General features: G+C 34.8%; 1 protein-coding gene across 7 annotated transcripts in view; it reads right to left on the minus strand.

Annotated features, from left to right (window-relative positions):
* The window catches only part of PCDH11X (protocadherin 11 X-linked), a 490,061-nt gene that overhangs the window by 40,268 nt on the left and 424,517 nt on the right, over nucleotides 1-25,276 (minus strand). For 4 of the 7 annotated variants that reach the window (XM_067005160.1, XM_067005161.1, XM_013183306.3 and 1 more), the window contains one exon: nucleotides 24,380-24,445. The exons of the other annotated variants lie outside the window; for them this stretch is intronic. In XM_067005160.1, coding sequence (XP_066861261.1) covers nucleotides 24,380-24,445 — 66 coding nt within the window. The remainder of the gene's footprint in view (nucleotides 1-24,379; nucleotides 24,446-25,276) is intronic. 7 annotated transcript variants of the gene reach the window in all.

Genomic DNA, 25,276 nt, shown 5'->3' on the forward strand with positions numbered 1-25,276 from the left:
GCAATTTTGCCAGTCCTACTGTCCTATTAACATCACAAAATATCAATATACTACTTCTAAAAGAACTCGCAACTTGAAGAAGGTCTAACATTGCCAAATCAACCAGACAAACTAAAAATACTACAAAAATAAATTTGAAATCACAGGACCTTATTGACTTCAAATCAGATTTTTTAATTTCAGAAAACTGTATTCTCTTTACACAAACTTCCCTGTTGCAGCCTAATGAACTTACGTTGGAAGTGACATATTAACAGAGGTCCATCCTATACTACTGCTCATAAGGAAAGAGTGAATAAGGAGATAGCTTAAAAGACTAAACTTACTAAAGACTAAACTACATAGCAATGGATGCAATAGCATCAATGAAAAGTTTGTCTAAGGACAGTATGAGTTCATGGGAATCAATATGTATATATGAATACACACATTTAAATTTTTAAATAATTACAAATATACAAGAAACATATAAACTTAACACATACACAAATATCCATGTATATGAATATTGAAGAAAACCATATAAACATAATGCATTTATTTTTTTTTGTAAACATTTCATAATTTAAATGTATTCGTCATAAGTTAAATGTATATGTTTATATGCTAATGTACACAAGAAAAAATCTTCTCCCTCTCTTTTTGTATATAAACATACACATATATTTCAATTCAGGGAGAATTCTCCCTCGGAAGCACCTTAACCTCACTATGTAAGAACATTTGCACTGGGTCATGCCAAAAGACCACCTGCCCCAGCATCATGGCTCTGACATTGACCAAGTATATGGCTATAGCATCACCTGTCACAATTTTCAGCTCAGGAGCTGTCTGAAGCAGTGGAGGAGTGGTGTTCATGAGAACTGAAAATGCACTGCAAACGAGTGTTTATATTCATTTACTATTCTCAGTAAAATTAGTATCTGTACTAATTATATTACTACTATACTAACTATGCACGTAATATATATATTAATTCTATGTAAGTATATATATGAATATATATGAATATATATAGTAAGTATATATATGAATATTATTATATTAGTACTAGTGTCTTCAGTTCTCATAGTAAAATAGTGAAAATTATAATTTAATATAGTATTTTAATTTATAAAATAATGGTAACAATTGTAGAATACAAAGCAGCTCAATCCTTGTCATAGCAAGGCTGGATGTAACAGGAGACTCTACAGAAATGGGGAAAAATTATACCTGAGTTGTGTTAACACATATAATCAGGTTTTTAACATACTAAAGGTATTAACCTTCACAAGGGCCCAAGAAGTTATATGTAGTGATGCTCAAGGTAAACATCAGACACTAGAATATCTTAGATGTGAATGAAACAAAGTTACCTAATCTCTTTCAAGGAACGAGCCCTCACTAGAAATTTAAACTAAGATTCTCGACTATTAGCTGTTTGTTTGCACACAACATGTTTACCTTTAAAAAAAAATAATTAAAAAAAACTCTTTTTAAACAGAAAACAAACAAACACAACAAAAAAATACAATAAGTTGGAATTCTTCACTGAATTCTTCCCATAAGTGTCAAAAAAGCCTGTATGTTGGAATTCCATTTTATTAATTCATACTGAAATTGATTATTACATTATACCATTTAATGGCTAACCACTTTTGAAAGGATTAATGAACCATGACATTTTACCTGCATATTTGAAGGAAGCAACAAGAGCGCTTCTTTAGAATACTTAAACTTTGGGGTTATGTGCAATAAAAAGTACTTTTCTTTTAGAATTACATATCTTTTTCTAATTTCCTAGCAGCAAGTCTTTTCAAACACAAATGCATTTAAACAATCAAACTTATTTGCTAACAGTAGCAACACAAAATAAAACAATCAGATTGTACTTTGGAGATTGGAGTGGAAGGGGAGACAAGATGCAAGCACCCTCTTCTCTGCCACTCACAAAGAACAGCTTGGGATAACTGCTAGACTAGACAAAAAGTAGTCAATACTTGGTACCCACTCAGATACTGGAAAGGTGAGTGTTGTGCATTCAAATTATGTGTGTACTATAAGCACACTCAATCAAGTTTCTTTATTGTTTGTTTTTGTTATTTGTTTATATTTTTATTATTGTTTGGAATGGAATAGAGCCAATGGAATATGGCTCCATTGTTAAGCATACATAAGTGCATATCATCAGAGTATTTATTAACGAATACATAATACAGTATAGAGAACAGCAACAAATTTTGAAAGTATTAGTATTTTTATTGAGTCTGAGCTACTGTAATTATACAGCGTACTGTGAAATTAAAGGTTTTAGCCTTGGCTCCTATAGTAATTTCACTGGTTTTGCCTGAGAGAATCTACTGAAAATCAGTGGAAGGGTTTTTTTTTTTTTTTTTTTGCATTAAATGAACAAAGGGAAAAACACTAAGCTTACCACATCAGTTCAGTCACATTGCAAGCTGTATACAGTTGGACAAGGTAGGAGTATCTAATTCTATCAATACGGATCACCCTTGGACCTTGCCCTGAGATTCTTGCTGATTTCCAAAATTTCTTTCAGAATGGAAACAATAGATTTTTCCACCGCACGAAACCCGGAACTAGTTATATTAGTCCACAGATCATTGTACTGAGGTGGTACCGCAGAGGTTGCATCGGACTTCTCTGCCCCTGACTAACTCAGGCTTTTCAGAACCTTTCCTCAAGCACCCCCTACATAGCTTCATCTTGCTATGAAAACACATACACAGTTCCCTGTGAATCATGCTGGACATACTATTAAGAAACTTTAATTCCTAGATGATCTTTTCTTTCTCTTAAAAAATTCATGTCTCAGGATCAAAGAATTACAACGCTGAGACAGTGATCTTGTGACAGTCCACCTCCTATTAGCCCAGCCTTATCCCAACTACATGGACTTCTGTGTGAAAATCTCCATGTCTACTTTCAGGATCTTAACAGCTTTGCATCTCTGACCTAGAACACATCCCTGAAAAACACTGGTCAGAGTGACAAAGTTCCCAAACCTTCATTAAGGTTTTATGACAGCTGAAGAGATCCTAGAGAATATAGAACAAAAAGGATTAGGCACGCTATATCCACAGTGCTAGAGAAACTGGGGACATGCGCTTTTGGAGTAAACGCCCCAAGCAAGGGACATCTGTGAGAGCCTGCTAGAGCACATGCAACAGAATGTCCTTCAAAATGTGGATCATATGGTTGTGAATATATACAAAGTTAAATTGGCAGAAGATCACTCCCAAAACTGGATTAAAACAAAAATAAACAACAAAACCAAAACCCATAAAATACAGGCATAGCCTAGTGCACACATAAGAACAGAACTCAGAATTTCTTAGACACAACAATATGAAGAAATAAGCTATTTTCTATTCCATTAATTTCTTCTAAAATTGAAGATACTGTCTTCATCATTTTCACCCCACATTAAAAATCTTCACCTGCTATCAATAAATGATAATGACACTTAGTAGAGTCATAGAAGCTTACACACTCAGGGTTGGTGGGTTTTTTGTTTGTTTGTTTTTTTTGTTTGTTTGTTTGTTTTTGTTAGTTTTTTTTTTTTCTGTTTTAAGCGTCAAATGAAGTATTAAAAATGTAAGTTTCTGGATCAGCACGTGTTTTGATAGATACGTTCAAGTATTTGTACAATCTCCTTCCAGCCTACTGATTTCAAGGTAAACTGCTCTTCTATGCAGTGTCACTGATCCATAGAAACTACGATCCAAACTTAACACTGACTGAGAACATAAAACATTCATAAAATTCATACAACCATATACGCTTCTATGAACTGATATTTTGGGTAACACTTCTGAAGTGAGCATTAAAGTGAATTTGTACAGTAGGAACTACTTAAAATCTATTAAAAAAATAAAAAAATCTAAACCAAGATGGACACAGTTAGGAACTATTAACTACCTGACTGAATCACAGCACTCTCCAAAGACCGGAGCCTTTGCATTCCATATGTGCTGTGAAGCTGTCCTGAAAGGAGGGACTACGTAGTGTTTTGCGTTAAAAAAACTTTGATCATTCTTTTGTAAAGATGTGTATAGCAAAGGGAAAGAGAGTGTGCTCATATGTGCTCATATGCTCATGCATGTGTACACAAGCATGCACATTTCAGTAATTCATCCAGTTAAAATAAGAACAAAACAAGATCCTATTGTTTCATCGCTTAAGTAGTCATTATTCTCCAGTTCTTTATGTACTCGTTAAACAGTGTTTTCACCAAAAATTCTAGGCCTGTTTATGACATTATCTAATTGTCAAAGGTACATTGACCTTCATTAACAGTAATGTTGCTTCTGAATAGCTGTAAAACACTAGCATTTGGGGAATAAATTCAGACATCTGCTTATTCCACTCTCAAACCCTTTCCAATTTAAACAAGGGCATTTTTGCTATAACTATTAAACATGTGAAATAAAAAAAAAAATCTTTAGTAGATTAGAGTATAATCTCTAGCAGATTATTTGATGTCCTCTTATTTACAGAAGCACAGATTACTCACACAGAGTTGGCAGCTCCTTATTTTTTTCATTACTATCAACTACTTCTGAGTAGACTAGTTTGTCAGTAAATATTCACTGATAGTTAAAGGTTGACTGAAAAATCTCAACCCATCATAGCCTTTTGTCAGATCATGGAGCAGCCCTCCATCTCCCAAGGCAGTCAAATGATCAAAAATCTTTAAGGCAACAAGTTTCACTCCTAGAACTGGAGTGTCAGAGGAACGGCCAGCACAGATCAAAGCAGTCATCCATCTAATCCCAAATCCTGACTTGAAAAGTGATACTTTACAGGAAAAAGAACAAAACTCTTCATTTAGGAGACAAATCTACCCTGTGAAAAGTGTCTTTTTTACCTCATGTGCCACAAGACCATTTATGCAAGGAAGCATGAAGATTTGTAATCCTTTCAATACTCTTGACATATTTTTTAAATACTAATCATTTCAAAGTAGCATGTTATTTTATTCTTATTAATGTTCAGTACAGAATACCATATGGCAATGTGTGATGCAGATTAATCATCACTCCAAAGGAAAATCAACCTTCATGTGCTGCTTTTGAACAGGCCAGCTTTCCAGTTATGCCCTTCTTCCTTAGGACGTGAAGAATTTAGAAACTCTGCATCCATCTCCATGATCTTGCATCACAGCTTTACCACATCTCTCCACCAAAATTCTCTCCTTTGTATTAGAGGAGTTCAAGTGACATTACTGAAGGTGCTATAGGTTGATAAAAAAAAGACTGGGGATTGTTTTCTTAGGATGTGTACTAGGTTAAACATTAAGAGAAAATCAGTATTTTGTAGTTTTAAGTGATGGCTGGGAGATAAAGAATGTGAGCCAGTAGATGGGAGAATAGACCACCAAACATCTGGAGAGCTGTCCTACATCTGGAGACTAACTTAGCTACTTGTACCTTCTGCATGACTTCACTATTTCTATCAGTTCTCCCATAGAATAAATTTTGACCTCAAAATTGCTTTATGAGGATCAGAAGAACTCTGAAGTGCTCAAGTTCAACTTCAAGCAGGAACATACAAGTACAATTATAGGGATAAACAAATTAGCTCTGTAGTGCTGTAGTAAGTGAGAACTGTACTCTAAAAATAAAAAATGAATGAAACAGAAAATATGAAGAGAATTGCAGGTTACCAATGACTTTTTTTTTTTTTTTTTTAATTAGTGGAAATCATAGTGGTTGAAAGGAAAAACTGCAGGTTTCTAGTCACATCCTTGCTTCTTATCTGCCTGGTTTTTGTACCTACTTTTTGGCATCACAGCCAATGTTGTTTCTGTACAGTGTCTATGTCTGGGAGGCTATTAATAATATTAATATAACAATATTAATAATCCTGCTACAGTCGCATTCTTTTATTTTTTTATTTTTTACATTTATTTATTATAACTGCTCAGTCAAGTTTGACAATCTAAGTCACTAAAATGGTGCCTCAACTTATCAGAATATACTGCAGGTCTGTGTACATTATAGCTTACACTAATTCTTTAAGTTAGACTTCCTGAAGTAGGAAAGTGATTAACATAACAAATTTCATTTCATTCATGATAATTTGTAAAATCTCATTAGAAAGTTTATACCTGAACTTATGTTAGGTGTGGCATTTGTTTCCTGGCTGCTATATGAATTATTAAATGCCTGGATTTCTCATCACTTAAAACCACCACAATTAAGGACAGTCTTAATCACTCAGGGGGAGGAGGTGGAAGAGGGTGGATGGGGCGGAGGGAGTTTTTTTTTCTTTCCTTTGTTTCTCACTTCTCTAGCTTGTCAGTAATAGGCAACAAATCTCACTGTCTCCCTACTCTGAGTCTGTTTTGTGCATCACGATAATTGTTGAGGGATCTCCCTGTCCTTATCTCAACCCTTGAGCCCTTTGCATCGTATTTTCTTTCCCTTCCCCTTTGAGGAGGGGGAGTGAGAGAGCAGCTGAGCTGGAGCTCGGCTGCACACCTGAGTAAAACCCCAGCAGTTCTGCATAATTTTGTGAAAAAAAGAACATTCTTCAGCATACATATATACTTCTGAAACAGTGGCTTGGACCTACACAAATTTCTACTACTGCTATGGAGTCCTATGGATGATAAAGTACTGAGTTATTTGCAAATGTAGTTGAATATTGTATACAATGCTTTCAGTGTGAATACAAATGTATATATACACCGATTAACCTAGGAGAAGCTACCCAATGGAAAAATACACAGGCGGAAATAATCCTAAAAGACAATAGACAAGGCCAGAAAAGAACTTCACAACTTCAATGGAGACCAAAAAATTAAAATAAAATTCAATTTCAATAAAATAGACAGGTTTGGAAAACCACCTGAAGAAACACTGCTTTCAAAGTGCAAATTCATCACATGAGGACAATGTAAGATTGGTCATGTTCATATACATTGTCCCAGCATGACAAGTCATTTTCTAGGGACAAATTTCCATTCACCATGTTCATAGCGTACAGTGTCAACTGGCTAAAATACCCAATATTGATATTTTAGGGGAAGCATGGAAAACATTGATAAACAATAAAATTCAAGAATGAACAAACTAAGACATTTAGTTTTCTCCTATCTTCATGAACTTTACCAACAGCCAGACTCACTGGTGTAGGAATTAACTCCATAGATCTTACGCCACACCAGCATACTGGCATGAAAGCCAAATGGACATCTTGTTCCTACTGGAGTTTTCTCACCCCAAAGGAGAATTCCCTATTAAAATTGAATAGCTCTTAGCTTCTCCATTTCTCCTTAGTACTTTGTAGCCTGACTGGGCGGCTGATGGCTCAGACCCTAAGAATATTCTCATCACTAATTGTTCACTAAGTAAATGGTCCTTTCCTCCCAGTGAAAGAAACAGGCTGAGAAATCTACATAAATAAGGTGTGAATATATACAGATCAGTCCTCATAACTATTTGATAATGATTTTTTGCTATAGGCAAGAACAGTTGTGAATGTGTCTGTTTCCAAGAAGCATTTCCAGCTATACTGACCTGCACAGAGTACATCCTCCTGTGTAGCATGTATTCTGACTGTGCTCTTTTTCTTTACAATATTACATGTTTATGCATTCTGTAAATTATCTGAGTAAAGAAAGTATACATTACTACAGTTTTGCTCTGCAAAAGTTATTGCAGAAAACAAGTCTGACTACATATCCTGTCAGTTTTTTCTTTACAGAAAAGTGATAGGTGCACTGCTTACACAAGTATCATGACAACCACATCAAATAAACTTCATTTTTCATAGAGTAAACTGACAGTGACATTTAATATGTGGAACAGGGGATAGATTTTCAAATATATGGAAATCTTTGACAGCTTAGATACAAAACCAGGCTAGCATACCATAGATATGTCAGGTCAAAATAAAGTCTAACTTTTTCATAGACAATAGACAGGATTTTACAACTTAGCTATTTATAGACTCATTCAATTACTCTACAGCAAATGACATATTTTTCACTACATTTTCTCAAAACAATCACATTCATCATATTTAAATATTCTGCTTTGAAAGGGGAATTGAATAGCCTCAAACTTCAGGTGCAAGATTTCTCATGGTTTGCCTTTAGAACATCAACCCATATATCCAATGAATTAAGGACAAACATTTTTGTTTGAATAATATTTCTTTCAGTTTTGTTGGGCAAGGAGAGGAGGGTCTGATGAGGTCCCTAAATGAAATTTCTTCCATATCAGCATCTTTAACCTCAATACCTGGAAAGTAGTTGGGTAAATGCAGATAATTCATATACACTGAACAACAACAACAACAAAATTTAGATTTTCGGTTTCCTGTATGGGATCCAGAAAATTCTGGAATCCTAAATGCAAATTAATGCAATACTACTGTTTCCCTATAGCACAATGTTTTGATGGTATACAGCAAAATTAGGTTTTCATGGAAATAAAATTTGGAAGTGAAACATTAAGAGAAGCTTATGAATTTCAAAAATTCCTGCAGGTTATGTATTATTTGGTAAGATTTTGAACATTTTAACTAAAAATTTCCAGTTCTTCCGTTTCCAAAGACTCTGAACAGCCTGAGAATTCATGGTTATATTGTTTGTTCACAACCAAATTGAAACAATAAGGCACTTACCAAGGCGTGAATGTCCGCCATTTAGCTGGATAGAATGTTAACATCCATATGCAATTTGCCCAGATTAATTGTTAATAGCTGTACAGATAGTTTGTTCACAACAAAAATTTGCTACCACCACATTAGAGTACATTGCTAAGTTAGGATACAACATAACTGAGAAAAACAGATATTAAAGTCTAGGTAACTGCACAATTTTAAAAATAGCTGCAATAGGCATGCATCAAGGCAGTATAGATTTCACTTTTGTGACACATAGCTTTTCCCTGAAAAGCTGACATGGGATGTAATTACACAATACATTTTCTTCAAAAGTGTTTAATACACCCAGTCTAGGCAATCACTCTTGTGACTCATTTTGCTGGCCCTCCAAACTGCACCAGTACAGCTATTAGCAGGACTTTGTTGTAAATCAAATAAAAAAAAAAGGGGGGGTGGGTGGGGGGGGACATGTTTTTGTTTGTTTGTTTTTGTTTTTATTTTTTAGATCAACTAAGCCAATTTCAAGGTTCACAAACAATCAATGCACATTTTTTAGAGGAGGCAGAAGGACAGAGACAGCAGCAAACCTGATGTAGGAGTGAGAAGGGCAGACAGAAGCGGGGAAATAGGGCAAGATCTTCCCAAACCAGGTCTGCTGAAGAAAATATGTCGTCTACTTTAGGGTTGCCAAGACAGTGAAGGATCTAGATGGGGCGATGTATAAGGAGCAACGAGAAGCTTTCTCAGGGGAGGTTCAGGTGGGATATTAAGAAAAGATTCTTCACTAAGTGGGCAGTTGGGCACTGGAACAGGATCCCCAGGGAATTGATCACAGCATCAAGTCTCTCGGAGTTCAGGAAATGCTTGGACACCTCTCTCAGGTTTGATTTTTCAGTGGTCCTTTGTGGAGCCAGGAGTTGGACTCAATGATCCTTGGTGGTCCCTTCCAACTCAGGATACTCTGTGATTCTATGGTTCTATTCTGAAACTAGTGTATCTCTGGAGTGTGTAGCATAAGATTGCACAGGCGATGAGTAGGTTGATGATTAGTAGCAAACAATACATAAAATGCGTTTAGCATAATGCATGTACTAACCCACTACTTTACAGTATCTAATACTAAACATTTTAATTTTTTAAGAGTAATTTCAAGAAATAAGGTATATCTCCACAATAAATGCAAAAAACATATCAAGGATCTAATTAACATTTTATAGATCTTTGTAAAATATGATTAATTTGGTTAGATAAAGACCCAGAGTTCAGGGTGGGAGAAGTATGTGCTGTTACTTATTTTACTCTGAGTAGTAGCGCACCACAGTAGTGTTTGTGAGATCTGGATTCAAAGCAGCTACAGGTACTCAGAAGCAAGTGTTAGGTTTCACTGAAAGCAAGGAAGAGTAAACTGACTCAGTAGAAATTGTCACAGGGGCAGGATGCTGCCAATGAGCTGATTGGAAGCACCCTGCCTCTGAGATATAGTGATTTTTCACTCTTAAAGCCTGTTGAACCAGGAAATATAAACTTCTTTAAGATAGTATAGATATATTTAGAGGACTTGGATTTACTCCTGAAATTTTTGTTATTTGTACTTTTAGAACAATGACAAAGTGGATATGATTTTCCAGGTTAACATAAGAAATTCTACTACAAATACTTGGGCTGCTCTCATGAGCCAGGTGATCAAAATGTTTGTGTACTATACTGCTAGGCACATTGCAATAATTCTGTTTTATTCCATTTCCATTTACACATTCATGACCTTATATATATATATATATATATACACAAAGGAAAAATTTCAGCCAGTGTGAATTATTCAGAGAAACAAGGCAGAAAGACAGCACTCAATATAGCCATAAAGACATGAATATTATAATTCCACAAAAAAGGGAGACTTGAGTTACTTGCTGTGTAAATTAGGTTTGGAAATAAATGAGTTACCTTTTATTGTTTAGCTCTTTTGTGATGAGTTTCCCTTCCACATGGATGGAAGAAACCTATGAGACATTCCTTTCCTTGTAAGGACACAGAGACAAATAATAAATGCCAGACAGCATGAGTTTAACCACAGCTTTGGATGTCAGAATGATTACTGAATTTATAGATAAAGGAAATGTGTTAGAAGTAATCTATCTGAACCTTAATATTAATCATTTGACACATATAGGAAACTACTAGTTAATCTGTAGAAAATGGTAGTAAAAAATTCTAATGATAGATAAGGAACTGCTTAAAGGGCACTTACCAAAGACATTGCAAAAGAAAAAGGAGCAGCTGGGCTGGAGGCTTCTTATCTAATATTAATGACTTCCCATAAAAAAGCAGGAGATAGTGGTGGGTTTTTTTGGTAACAGGAAGTTGGAAGCCATCAGATTGAAGGGCAATAGAACATCAACCATGAAGATGACCAAGATGACCTTGAGGATGATGGTAAAATGAAATTTCACACTATTAAAATTTAAGTGTACTAATAACAGGAAATGGTAGCCCAGGGGGTAGTTCATAGGAAATGTTACAAGATGAAAATATCTTTTGAATGTTAATTAAACACAGAATGACTGTGTAACAAAATTCTTCCACGCTAGCATTTACTTCCCCTTTACCTCTTTTAATGCCTCAGATTTCCTATCTCTGTTTTGAGGTATCACCTTTTTCCCTTCCTTAGGTATATTTAAAGAGTTACAGAGGTGCTTCTGACTGGGAGAGAATAGGTACCTGCAGAACTGCCTTAGCTGCTCACCTCTCTAAGCATTCCTAGTTCTCATGATCATGAAAAATACGTTTTGTTTTTCTATACAAGCATTTTTGTTATTTTTCTATACACATTGGGAAACACTCATGCTCTAGTTCACTGAATGAGGTTCTCATCTAGAAGGTTTTCTAGAATTCTTGTAACCAGCAGTGGAAAAAAATGAAAATGAAGTTAAAATGGCATGGGCATAGAGGTGAACTATTAAGACCAACTGATATATGGTGATCTCTCTCATCAAGAACGGACTAAAGGATGTTTACCCTTTTGCCTAATAAAATGAATTCCAAACTGCACTTATAATTTATTTCCAAACAAACAAAACAAACAAAAAGGATCAGAAGAATAAGTTGTTAAAAGAATAATGTCAGCACAAACAAAAATTTTACCATGAGTAAACTGGCATGGAAATTAGAAAACTTAAGAACCATTAAAGGAATTTGATAGCTCCAAGCAGTCATAAAAATCATTTTTAAAACAAAGCCTGACATAAAAGACATTATGAGATATGGTAGTCATAAACAGAGGCTGAATTTGTTAACCCATAAGTGTTCTGTGGTTATAACTCTGAATTTGGCAAACTGCTTGTGCCTAAAATATGTGACATACTTTAATTACAGGGATCTTTCTTGGTTTATATAAAATTTTAATATAAGACTAAGTTAAAATACATAGATATTCAGACACATTGTAGACTGAGAGAAAGACACTAGATCCATGCATGACCAATTTTACATAAAGACAATTTGACCACTGCTACTGTTTTAGACATTTCTCTTATTCTGGGTCTACTGCTGCAATCAACAGAAGCATTTGTTACTGTAATTATGAACACGAAGTAGAATAGTAATACCTCAGTGATCGGTTGGTCTACTAATCACACTGATGCTATTTCTGACAAGAGTCAAGGATCTATAATCATTTCCACTGAAATTTTGTACTATTTCTCAGTTTGAAAATCCACTCTACAAAAAATACCTTAGCCACAACACTTTTTTTATACACAAAATTTGATTATTTAAAAAATAAGACTTCATTTGATTAAAAGGTAAAAAATTGATTTTGATTCTTGTTCTCCAACACCCAATAGAAATGGAAGTAGGTGGAAACTCTGTACTTGTGGCCAGCAGTTCTCTTTAGTGTCTTTTTTCCCTTAATTTTACACTCAGTCTGATTGCCAATAGTATTATTAATTGAGTTTCCTCCTTTTTTCTCTCCATAGGACAGATATTGCACATTTCAGAACATTCTCAGGCTCTAGGGTACTTGTCACTTATGTAACCAGAATATAATTTTGTATGTGTGAAAAGTGCATCTTAAAAGTGAATAAAGTTACCAGTACAGAATCAGGAGTTTTAATTCATGCTTATGGAAACAGGAGCGGTGTTACATAAAGCTGTATAACAACTGATTAAACTCCATTGTGAAAACAGATATACATAGCAAAAATTATTTTTTAATCCTCTGAGTAAAAGTTATGCTAGGCAATAGCATATACAGTATTCTAAACTACAAAAACAGTTTCTAGAAGTATGCACTATCTCTTAGTAGGGGTACCAAAATCCTGGTAAGTATCCCGGAATCACCATACATAATTAGTGAGAAGTAACATCACATATCAGACTTCTGATTTGCTTCTCTAGAAAAGAAATAATTACAAATTATATTGTTTTTATTAAATAGCCAATTTAAGTGTTTCAAAGCAATCCAAACCCCACATTTTTACTCACAGGCTGACTTCTGCAGATTCAGACCACACAGTCACAGCCCATCACTGCCATGCTGGTTCCCCAGGTGTGTGCGGTGTAGGAACACTACCTCACAAACATCCCCCTTCACAAATGTAGGGAATCATCCATTTATATTGCATGTGCAAAAGACAGTGATTTTATACCATGTTTGCTCCCATCCGGTTTTACTGCCATGCTGAGTATTAAAGAAAAGCAGGAGAAAGCAGGACACAGAGTTTGGGTGGGACCTGGCAATATGGAAGTCAGGAGCTCCCACCTAAGCACTGCTTTCCTGGGGGATGCAATGTTTTGGTATTAGATGTGAGATTTATTTTGTGTTTTTTTCAGTCATATCCTCTTTTTCTAAGAAGCACCTGTATCAGGAACAACCCTTAGGAATAAAGGAGAGCTGTTCTGCACGTCAGAGGTTGGAAAGCTCAGCAGAGATGAGTATGATGGAGGTCATGGGCCTGACTGCTCTGCACCACCCTGCAAGGCCTGCAGCCTAACTGCGCTCCTGCAGCTCCCTCTGGCCCATACATGAGGGTGGTTTTTTATTTGTCTGTTTTATTTTTTTTATAATGGAACTGTAAAATGAGGTATGATTTTGATGTAATTAATATATATGGTTCTGAAACTTAAGACTGTTAGTTGTTTTGTGCAGTGGCTGCTAGGGTGAGTACATTAAGTCTGAGACTAGGGAGACTAGGTACTTACTGTGCTGTATGAACAAATTAGTAAGGAAAGAAATAGGAAAACTAATTATTTATGTTACCATAAAGAAAAATCTTTTAAATGAAGATTAATGCTCAAATGGTTTCATATTGTTGACATGTAGTTCAAGCATTCCCTTATACACGAATAATAAATGCCTATTTCTTTGTATGGCTTGTCAGCATATATTGCTTTCTGATGTTTATGGTAAAACATCAACACAAAACTTCAGTATATCAGGTCTCTTGTGTTTTAACCCATTTAGTGGATATGGTTCTATCACAGTAACACTGTACTAGGAAAAATGCATAGTATCTTTTCCACTTGATAAGACTACCCTTCAGGGATCCTGGTGTATTGAAACAGTTATGCATGTCCCACAGGCTATTTTATTTTTTCCTCCTACTTCTAGATCCTCATTTATTTTTGTTTTTAACAGAATTTAAAATTAAAATTTCTTAGAACAGATAAAACAGCCAAGTGCTCACTGATGCTTTTAGGAAAATCCTTCTTTTGAATGCAAAAGCTGTTGCAGTTCACGCTATCCATAGCAGATCACACAGAAAAGTCTAACAAGCTTCTGTTGAAGCAGTGAGCTTTTTTTATTATTATTATTCCAGTCAGTCAACTGACAACAGCTCCAACCCAGTTAGAAATCCTTTAAACTGCACTTCGGAAATCACCATCACAATTGCTACTAATTGGCACTTTTGTTGGCAGCCTCAGGAGAAGAAAGCAGCCAATGACTGAATGGGCCATGGAGAACGAACTCCCCTTCCAGCCTGTCAGAAATCCTTTAACCAGAACAGGGCGAAAGTACATTCCTGTAGCAATGTGGTTTTTTTTTTTCTTCTTCCCATTATTATTAAAAAAAGAAAAAAAAATGCCCCTAATGCACAGCATCTCTGCTCTACCTGGCTTGTACCTAGAAAACATCACTCTCGGGACTAGCAATCTAGAGTGTTTCCAGGATCATTTAGGAAAGATTGTTGAAATACGGTTTTTTGTTGTTTTGTTTGTTTGTTTGTTTTTTTACAACTACTCCTTAAGCATATTATGCAGTTTGCCTTTTGTTAGTTTTCTAGTTTATTAACTAAAAGGAAATTTCTTTAATAGGGAAAAAAAAATCATCTGAAGCTGGATGAAAGAAAACTAGTGACTACACTATGCCCAATGAAAACAGATCTGAAAAAAATTAGAAAACAGATGATCTACTTAAAATTTTAGAAAAGTTTTGTTTTCTGTGTTGTTGCTGTTGTTTTTAATGATACTACTAAATCTACGTACTGTGCTTTGATTTCAGTCCCTACATAAGCAACCTTCCAGCCCACTTTCTCTAGCATGAGCCACTTTTTAATCAGATCCTGTGTAGAAAGGTTCTAACTGAAGGTCCACAACTGCTTTTCATAAACTCACATTTCCATGACTTGTTTTCACTTCTTTCTGATGCCTAATTGTATGTTAAAATCATAAAAAAATAAATAATCATAATAATAATAATAATAATAACAACAACAACTAGGTTTAGGTTCAAAACCCATTTTGAACCATTTAACTTCAGGAAGACCAGGTCTTAACTCATGTTAAGGCAAAAGCTTATTCACGTGTGAAACCTGCAGAAATGATGCGAATTACCTAAATGATTGCCCTATTGATTACTTGATAAAATTGCTTTCTTAATGTGTGGCAATTAAAGGATTGCAGCATTCCTTTCTTGAAAGGTGCATTATTGCATGTCAGCCAAATACAAAGATTTGTGCTTTATTTGGAAGTCCTATTGCACAGCTGGATACTCACAATACTCCTCTGTAACTATTGAATTGCTGACATTGTTAGGTTGGCTAAGTATATAATTAGCATAAGTTATATCAACCTGTCCACTAAGTTCAAGGAACACAGAAGAAATTATTACACTTATTTCACATCCTAATGGACAATGCTAACACCATTTTCCTATTTTGAAAAAGTCTGTTTTATGTTGAAAGCTTCTCACTGTCAGACATGGCAATAACTGAAGGATGGTCATGCAGTAAGACTAGGATTTGGGCTTACTACTTAGAATTACTTACTATTTTCCCAAGTGATGGTTTAATAAGACTAAAGTCTATACATGGCAAAGTTCACTTTGTGCTGAATAGTTGGTGAACTGTGTATCAAACACACCATCAGTTCATTGCCCGTGTCATTAAAAAAAAAAAAAAGACATTTTTAGTCTCTTTAAAGTAGTTGACTGTCAAACTACCAATCCTGTCAATGCACAAAAGAGGAAAAAAACCTGCACTTGCAACTCTTACTCAGGACCAGTAAAATATGCCTATTGTGTTGTAAAGAGCCTCTGGAAACTCCAAAAGAGGAGGGCAGACTTATTGCCACCCAGCGTGCATATAAAGCATCTCTCCTACTCTGTAAGTGAATAGGTATTGGCTTTCTATTGTGCCAGCTGAGAATAATCACACATAACCAATCCAGCCCTATCTAAAGATGAATAACTTTACTGTGGGGATGATGAAAGCAAAAATTCCTATATAAAATGCAGAACCTCACTTTAGCTGCTCAAAGACCATACTGAAATAGCCTGAGCTAAAAATTTAACCTGTTAATGTTGACACCTGTAATGTTCAAAATAAAATAATAATAATAATAAACAACAGAACAAAAATTCTTGGCATTCGAGGTTAATTATGTAGTAATTGAAGTCTTCTGGTTTCTGAAGGTTAAAATGTTCATTCAGTATACAATACATAGTGTGCTAATATGACATAGGACAGTTTTATGCCACTTCACTGTAATACAGCAAACTATTGTTTTCTAGATCGGGAAAACAAACCACTTTTTTTTTTCTTTTTTTTTCTTTTCCTTAAAATGGAAACAGTTGCTGGCAGTATTAAATATTTTTTCTACTTACTGATTTATTTATTGTTCTGTCAAGCTAAGAACATTCAAAGCACTTCAGCACTAAATATACTCAACTTATCAAAAATCATGTACAGAATGAGAAGTGTCAGAATAAAATTAACAAGATTTTTTTAGTGTAAGTTGTAACAAACAGATATTTATATTTAGTGCAATGTATTTTTTGCTGTAAAGCCAAAGTTTAGCCTTTAAAATAAACTGCAGAATTAAAAAGTGAAACGCTGTTTTTTTCTGAGGAGGAATTTAGAAACAGTGTTATGCATATAATTTTAATTAATGGAAATTACTGCAAAACAGTAATTATGAGGCAAAAATTTGTTTGACACCTGATCTTCAAGTGGAAAATGAGTAATGCATGTTTTGGAAAAGAAAGGGATGCAATTGTTCAATATGTTAGTCAACTGCAGTAAGAAGGGGGAATATGAGAACACCCACAAGCTTTTTATTTAATAAATCTCTACCATTTCAACTGCCAACTGAAAAAGAGGAAATGACTTAACTACAAAATATTAACAGAAGTTTTCACCAAATTGAGTTAGTCCCTAAAGGAAAATGACTGTAGTGTGGCTCTTAGTATGCTAGTTAAGATTTCTGTGAGTAAAATGTAAAAGTGACAGATACTTATCAGAGGCAGGGCATTAAAACATACCAGTTTCACTTTCTCTGAGTTTTCAGTCAACTAGAGAGAGCTTAAGTATAGCTGATAGCCATTATACTTGATTTTCACAAATGTCAGCTATTACAGGATACCTTTGAGGTTCTTATTTGCTTCCTATTATCTGGAGTAAAAAGCAGTCATACTTGCAAATTTAGTTTTAGTAGCAGTGGCTGGTAGCTAGTTCTGGGGGAGAGTTCAGGACTCTTGTATTATAGATTTTTCCAGAAGTTTGCTATGCAGTCATGTCGGATGAGCAAGAAACAAATGTTTCTTGATTGTTACAGTTACAATGCTGGAGTGAAAAGTATGAGACTTTTTTTTTTTTTTTTTTTTTTTAACTGAATGACTGAAATAAGCTTAAATTCTGATCATATCATTCATGACAGACTATAGCTTTCATGTACATTGGCTTTTCCTAACCTTTATTCCAGTGAGACATGACAGCAGTAATAGCATATATAACAACTTGAGTTACCACAGAATAATCTAACACTGAAATCTTTCAGTCTATACATTTTGGTTAATTTTTCTACTTTGATTAATCTTTCAGAGGCGTTTGCGGATGGAGGATTGTAGGCAGTCTTTATTGTGAGAAGTGTTGTATTCTTAACTCTAACTTTACTTTTACAGGTATAAGAACGTTTTAATGCCTTGCACCAGCAACATGCATTTTAAGGACAATGCTGTACTTGATTTGTATGCCTAATTTGCAGTGCAAAGAGAAGAAATCAACTACTTGTTCTTGATTCATATTTTCAATGAGCTTGTTATTTGCTCTGTTCAGTGTTTGTGCAAGAAAAATTGCTCATTGGAAAGTAAAGTGGAAAAGAACAAAGAAAAACATTTTTAGCTTAATTTTAATTTGTGCATGCTGGGTAAACAGCATACATTTTCTTGTAAAAATTGTGATGAAATTGGAGCCATTGAGCTAGAGAGTGTTCAATCTCAGTTTTGCTTGTTTAACCAGTTCTCGATTTCTATGCAAGTGAATCTAATGCAGTATGGCTTGGGGATGTTTCTTACTGTATTTCATTACAGCTGCAGAGAATTTACAGCAATTAGCTTTTCATGTTTCTCTCTGTTTCTTTTTGTATAGTATTCCCTATCATGGGACTACTCTTATTATCTTGTATGTTAAAGCTCATCAAATTTGTATCCTTATTTGCCAGGCAAAAATTAGCTATAAGCTATATGAGCTGAGTTTGAGTTATGTACTTTGCTGATTTTACAATGTGTTTCTCTTCAAAGATCAGCTAGTAAATTACTGGTGTGCCTCAGGACCTAAGCAGATGCTCTTAGTTTTTGTTAGTTCATATGAATTTGGACAACAAACACTTCTAAATGTATGTGTCCTTCTCATTGTCAAAGTTATTTGAAGAGACTGTCATAGGACATGGATTATATCTGGTTACAGTTCTGAAAGTCAAATTGTACAATACTCATTTTCTTTTGCACCAAGTGATTTTTTTTTTTTTTAATTTGTAAAGGGCTCTTCTAGATCCTGATTGTCCCTCTATTTTGTGACCTTTCTGATAATCACTCAAGTTTAAATATACCTAAATGTGCATGCAACTCCCAGAAAGTGAAATAGGCATTAAATGGCTTTAAAACAAACTGCCAAAATCTCTAGCAAGGTTTCCTCAGCATGTATGAGATTTTTTTCTTTTTCTTAGGCTGCAAACTAGAGTACGGAAACCAATTTAAAATGCTAACAGTGGTAAGAAATTGCTGTTTCGTTAGTCACAAAAGTACTGCCACTGTGCTGCAATAATGTCTCAACAATGCAGTGCTTATTTGAATGTTTTAAGCTTGAGATGATGCAGGGCTCCAGTTCAGCTAGACTGAGAGCCTGAATCTGGGTAGATTTTCTATTTATAAGGACCATAGACAAAAGGGCTTTCAAACTCAAAAGCCAAATTTAATTAGAACACATCTGGAGCTATTAACTTCTTAAATAATTCAAAATTGGGATGAGACGATAAACCTGACAGATTTATAAACAGGTCACCCTCTTTGTCACTGTGTCTTTACAGGATATTGGAAAGGCCTTTATTTCCGTCTTGCTCTCAGTCTAGCAACTCTGACATTGTTACAAGCTTTATTCGTTCTGCTCTAAGTCCCTAAGTTGTTTCTGTCTGCTGCATCTGAGGCGTCCACATCTGTCTGCATGTCAGCTCTGTGCTGGTTGCCTCTCATTCTCAATCCTTTCTCTCCTTCTGCATGCATTAGCAACCTCAGAGTTTGATTAGTTGCCCTCTTAAATTAAGACGAGATATGGAAGACTTCTTGCTAGATGACCCAGTTTGCAACCACCAAGTCAAGGCAAACCTATAACCACACTTTTTGAAAATAACATTGCAAAATAAAATGCAAATATAAAAAACACTTCACAAAATAAGTCAAGCTTGTGCATAATGGGAAAATGATCAAAATTCCCTGGCAGAAAAACTAACAGGTGTGAAACTTACTCAGTCTATTTTATTCAAACCAGCAGCCCCAGAAAAAAAAAAAAAAAGAAAAAAAGGAGAAAGGGAGGGAAAAGACCCAGATAACTTAGGATATAAAATTCTGCTGTACATCTACCCTTGGGCACCTTACACAAGGTGAAACTACTGGTCACATGATGAAAAACACTGAACTAGTTTAAAATGTTTTTTTTTTTTTTTCCCCAGAGAATTTAAATTGGGTTTAAAAATAGTAAAAACTTTGCTCTATGCAGTGTAGTTGGTATCGTAGTTGGTATCACACTTACAAAGGACACAAACACAGTATCATAAGGTCTGGACAGGAACATGACAGTCTACACATCAAATACATTTACAGAGATGTATCTTTTCAGATACTTTAATAGTTCACAGCCTTGGTGTTGATGAGCAGTAAGCTTCTTATTGGATGTCATTCTTATTTTCTACCACTTTCTGGAAACACAGAATACACAGACAATAAAACAAGTATTTGATGAAAAAGTATGAGTAGTCTAGTTGTAAGCGTTTCATATTTATCTCATGTTAAAGACTAGACAAGAGCAGCCTGAGAAATGTTTTGAAAATTGAAAACTCTGTTTCTATCACATTCATTTTTTGTTCTGTCTGCAACAGTTAACAATGAGCAAGTTAACTATGGTGCTCTTCTTGTTACAGACTTTTTTTTCTGGTAGAAATAGGTTAAATCCCTTTTAATCAGAATGTGCTGTAGACAAATGAATCCTAAATAATCATAAAAGTCCTACCTCAAGGCTTCTGAATGTAAGAGAAACTAAACTTTGTCATCCATGAAAAAAATCTGTAACCAGTCCTGGATTTTTTTCCCCTCTTCTGTAAATAGTAGTGTGTGGGAGGAGGGACCTTTCTTGCTGCAGAGGCTGCCTTAGAAGCCATGACCCTAACACTACCTTGCTGATGGAGCAGTTGCAGTAGGCACAGTTATCTAAAGCTCTCGTATAAACAAGATAGAGCAGCCATATCTGCTTCTCAACTTGTTTTGTTCGCGATTACAACGGATCTTGTTCTTCATGCTCTCCTTTCTTAAAGATTCAAGCCCCACACCCACAAATAAGTTGAAAATAGGGCATTTTCTTACATCTTCTGCATTGTATGCATTCTATTTCTTTCAGTTTCAAGGAGGGTTTGGGGTCCTTTCTTCAGAACTGTCATATGGTTAATACTGTTTTTTTTTTTTTTTCCTTTTTTTTTTTTTCCTGGAATATAGTTAGTACTTCACATCTAAACCTCTGTTCTGCATTTTGACAGTAAGCTTGAATCTGGTAATCTAACAGAAGGAAAAAGCAGTCTCAGCAGACGTGCTCCAACCTTGTGTTCGACCATATTAAGAATTAATACTTAGTCTTTCCATACAACCCAGCTTTAGTAAAGCTACCTAAATCCTCTTGGCTGCTGCTTTGGCAGAGCAGCATCAATCAGAGTGCTCAACTTTTGTATTTGCTAATTCAATAGGCAGCCTGACAAGGCTTTCAGATCTGCATTTATGGGATAATGAGGCTTTTTACATAGTTTCATTTTTTGCTATGTTGACAGAAAAAAAAAAAAAAGCATTTTTGAGAATGATGGATTTAAAAAATATTTTCAGAATGAATGCATCCTGCATATTAAATATTCCTGATAGGGTAACAAACTTTCTTTCAAAATGTTTAGTACATCTTCAGGAACTTGGGATGTGCTTCCTTTTTGTAATTTCATTGGCTGTTTTCATGAAAGAATAGAAATCTTAAATTATCATTAGTTTAGACTGAACATAAATGTCAGCTTTCAGAATTGGAGAACATGATTTTTGTGTCTTTTTTCTTGCATTTTATGTAGCTTCTGCTTCTCTGAAGTAATATTACTACCCATTTTGGCAGTTTCACTTACATTTTAATATTTTAAAAGCACAAACATGCATGTTTAGCTTTGTTTACCTTAATTCTAGAAAGTTTGTACATCTGAGTGGAAATTTAGAGGATGGCTTAGTGTTGATTTGGTTAAACACACACAAAGAATCTCAGCTCTGCCTCCATATAGCTCTTTGTTAAACCCTACAGTGCAGCAGAGGAGCTCATCATGTCGGCTGGCTCTGGCTCACTACAAGGAGGGCACAGTACAAATGTTAGTTTACAGACCTTTTCATTTCAGGTTATATGAGTGAGAGTACTCTGTTATGCGCTTACTAATTCTAAAGTAGATTTATAAACAGACACATGAGAATGAACCTGGGGAGGAACAATGCATTGTGGTAGGCACAGACAAGATTCACAAATTCTGACTTGACTACCTTATCCTGTCTTTAACTGACAGAATAAAATTTGTTATGTAAGTAGAACTGGTCAAATGACTGCTTTCCTCTTTTGCTTTAAATGAAGTGAGAATATGTTTTGGGTTTTGTTTGTTTGTTTTTCATTTGAAATACAGACAGTGTCAAAGACAAAATTCTCACTGATTTGACAATGTCAAAGTTTTACTTATGATTGGGGAAGACAATTTTTCAAATAAATGGAGCTCTGAAAGTAAGATTTTTTTCACTCTGGAATGTCTATTTTTAGGCCTCTCATCTTATATCATTGAAATATTTGGTACCGTTCCATTTTATTTTTTGTTTATGGCGTTTTTCTGTTCATTTCTTTTCCAGTACATTTTTAATTACATTTGGATCTTGATTGGAAATTTTGAACTCTGAAGAGTTTCAGTTTTAAAAATACCTGTAGTGATCAAAATAGTTTTGATTTAAAACTCATTATCATTTACAATTTAAAATCAAGAATCTTTCAAGCATATCTTCAATCAGCAGTTAGGGAACATGGTAAAACTGTTGGCTTCGGGGTGCCTGTCTATTATATGAGCAGATCTACTGGTGTACAAATTACCTGAACATTTCTACTAGGGTTAGATGATAAATATAGCCCAAATGCAGACAATACACATGCCATGATACTGGAATTTGCTTGCCTAGTTGTTCTGGTTTAATTCAAATTACTAATCGAAAAAAGTGATATTATGTATCAGCAACAACACTAGTATTCAGTAGTTGTAGTAGTGAAGTATTAGCACTTACATAGCGATAGGTGCTTTTAATATGCTGGACAGCATCAGTTCAGCTTCATAACTGTCTAATATCCTCAAAGTAAGCTTGATTCCAGCTTCTATAAACTATGCATACTTCAGTGTTTTACTTCAATTGTTATGCTCACAAAGATGGTGAGGTGGTTCACCTGTGACACTGCTTTGGCACTTAATCCCTGGTAAATGTTGTTCTATATAATTTTTTTGATGAAACAACATTTCAGAGGCTTTATCCGTTTGACTTCTCTGCAACCAGTTGGTGTTTGGGAGTGAACACAACAGCATTTATTTAAACACATACTCACACACACACACACAAACACAAATACAAGATTAGGAACTTTTAAATGGAAATAGATTGTATGAGTATATGGCCTTCTCTCTCATTCTTGATTTCTTCCTCACCCTGCTTGCAAAGGCATTGTCTCTGTAACCCTATAATTTAGTTGTTTTAAGCTCTTCATCTTTTGACATTTACTAAGGTCCTTCATTGATTTATCTTAGTTAAGTACATTCATATGTTGACAGTTCTTGATGGTTTATTCTTATCTGCCCAAATGTAGCTCTACAAGCCAATCTCTCTCAATCTTCTAGGAAAGAAATCACCACAAATCAAAGCCCTAAGGTAACCAAACAAAAAACTTAATGGGAAAACTTTGCAAAGTGAATCACCTGTTACTTTTTTAAAGCATGGTTTTCTTAATTTTTCCTCAGTTTTTGAACCACCCTTAAGACAGTTCTGAATGAAATTACCACCTAATAAGATTCAGTTGTGTCACCAGCTCTATTTATGAGGTTAACTTGTGGAAAAACTTCCATAAACAGAATTTGGCACCTTGCTGTTTAAAAGCGGTATTTGTTAGTTGCTCAAATCATGAATGGCATTGCTGATGTTGTCAAGGACTTAGTCTCCTATAATACCCAGGTGAATGTAGATGGCTGTTCACATTAAAAACCATTTCTCATGCAATATACAGCGTTGCTCAAAATGTGAGTTTGTCTCCTGCTGCTGCTGAGCTATCCCTTCACTTCTCTAGCCCAGGGGCATGCTGGTTTCTATTCATAAAAGCTTTGCAACAGTGTTCCACTGCTGCCTAATTGCAGCTAGGAACTCAAAAAAGCAATACTGTGGCTTTTTCTAATGGGTTGTGGTTAGAAATTCCCATGCATAATATACTGTGGCAGGATATCAGATTGCTGTCACACAAAAAAATTCTAGTCAGCCATTAGAGTTGTAATTGTGTTAACAGCAGATTATCTGTTGCTGAATTCTTTTTGCCCAGTAACAATTTGTAAAACTATCAGAGAGTTTTCTAAGTAGAGAAAGAATTGTATTTTCACTAAATGTGCTTATATTTTTCCCTGCTCTGGAAGTACTGTATTCATCGCCATTTCTAAGCCTCATAATTCAGTGAGCTGCTAAGTCCTGTACTCTCACCACCACTGTAGGTCAGAAATGGTGACAGTTTTGTAGTCTTGAACGACCTCCGTGATCTCTCAAGCCCTGTAATGACAGTAGATTTAAACAATTATCAGCATTTTTAACTCCAGTTACTACGGGGTTTGTGACTCAGCCATAAAAACAATCATGCAGTGCTAAAACCCAACATACAAGCTCTAACTTGTACAGCTATTAATATTGGATTATGCATTTTAAAAGGAAGTCAACAAAATATTTTTCACATCATAAATGTATGACAAAGAACAAATCAATGTGGAAGCTGTTATTATTAAACCCTTTTATTATCGGATCTATTTCCAAATAAGGTATTTGACAAGGTAAAGCAGTATTGAAGATTGCTGGTTATTTAACACAGTATTGTTGGTTTGTTATGTACGTATATCTCCAAGCACAATGACGCTTTGATTGTCCTATCATTACATACAGTTGTTAAAAGAAAAAAATAGGCTACTTAAAAACAAACCTTATACTTTGAACTTGGTTTCTTAATCATTAGATGTCCAAATGAAGCTGACTGAAAAAAGACATAATATAGCTTTATATCAGTCTAACTAGTAAACAGGAGAAATGATGTAACAGTTGATGATTACATAAATTAATAAAACCCTCGCATATTTTCTGTATTGTAATAACAAAACAATAACTCATTATAACTGAATAAATTAGTGCTAACAAAGAGTACAAGTTTTTGTAATATCAATAAGCAGAAAGCATAGCAGCATTGTCTTTTTTAAAGAGACTAATGTAATTATATAAAAAACAGAGATAGACAGATTTTTCATAGCTTCTATGTTAAAAGTCTGTATGAATTTTTGAATTTAGAGGTTAATCTGACTTTTTAACAATTTTAATATAAACCTAGAGGATATCCTA

Source organism: Anser cygnoides, chromosome 13 (genome assembly GCF_040182565.1).
Source record: "Anser cygnoides isolate HZ-2024a breed goose chromosome 13, Taihu_goose_T2T_genome, whole genome shotgun sequence".
NCBI lineage: Eukaryota > Metazoa > Chordata > Aves > Anseriformes > Anatidae > Anser > Anser cygnoides.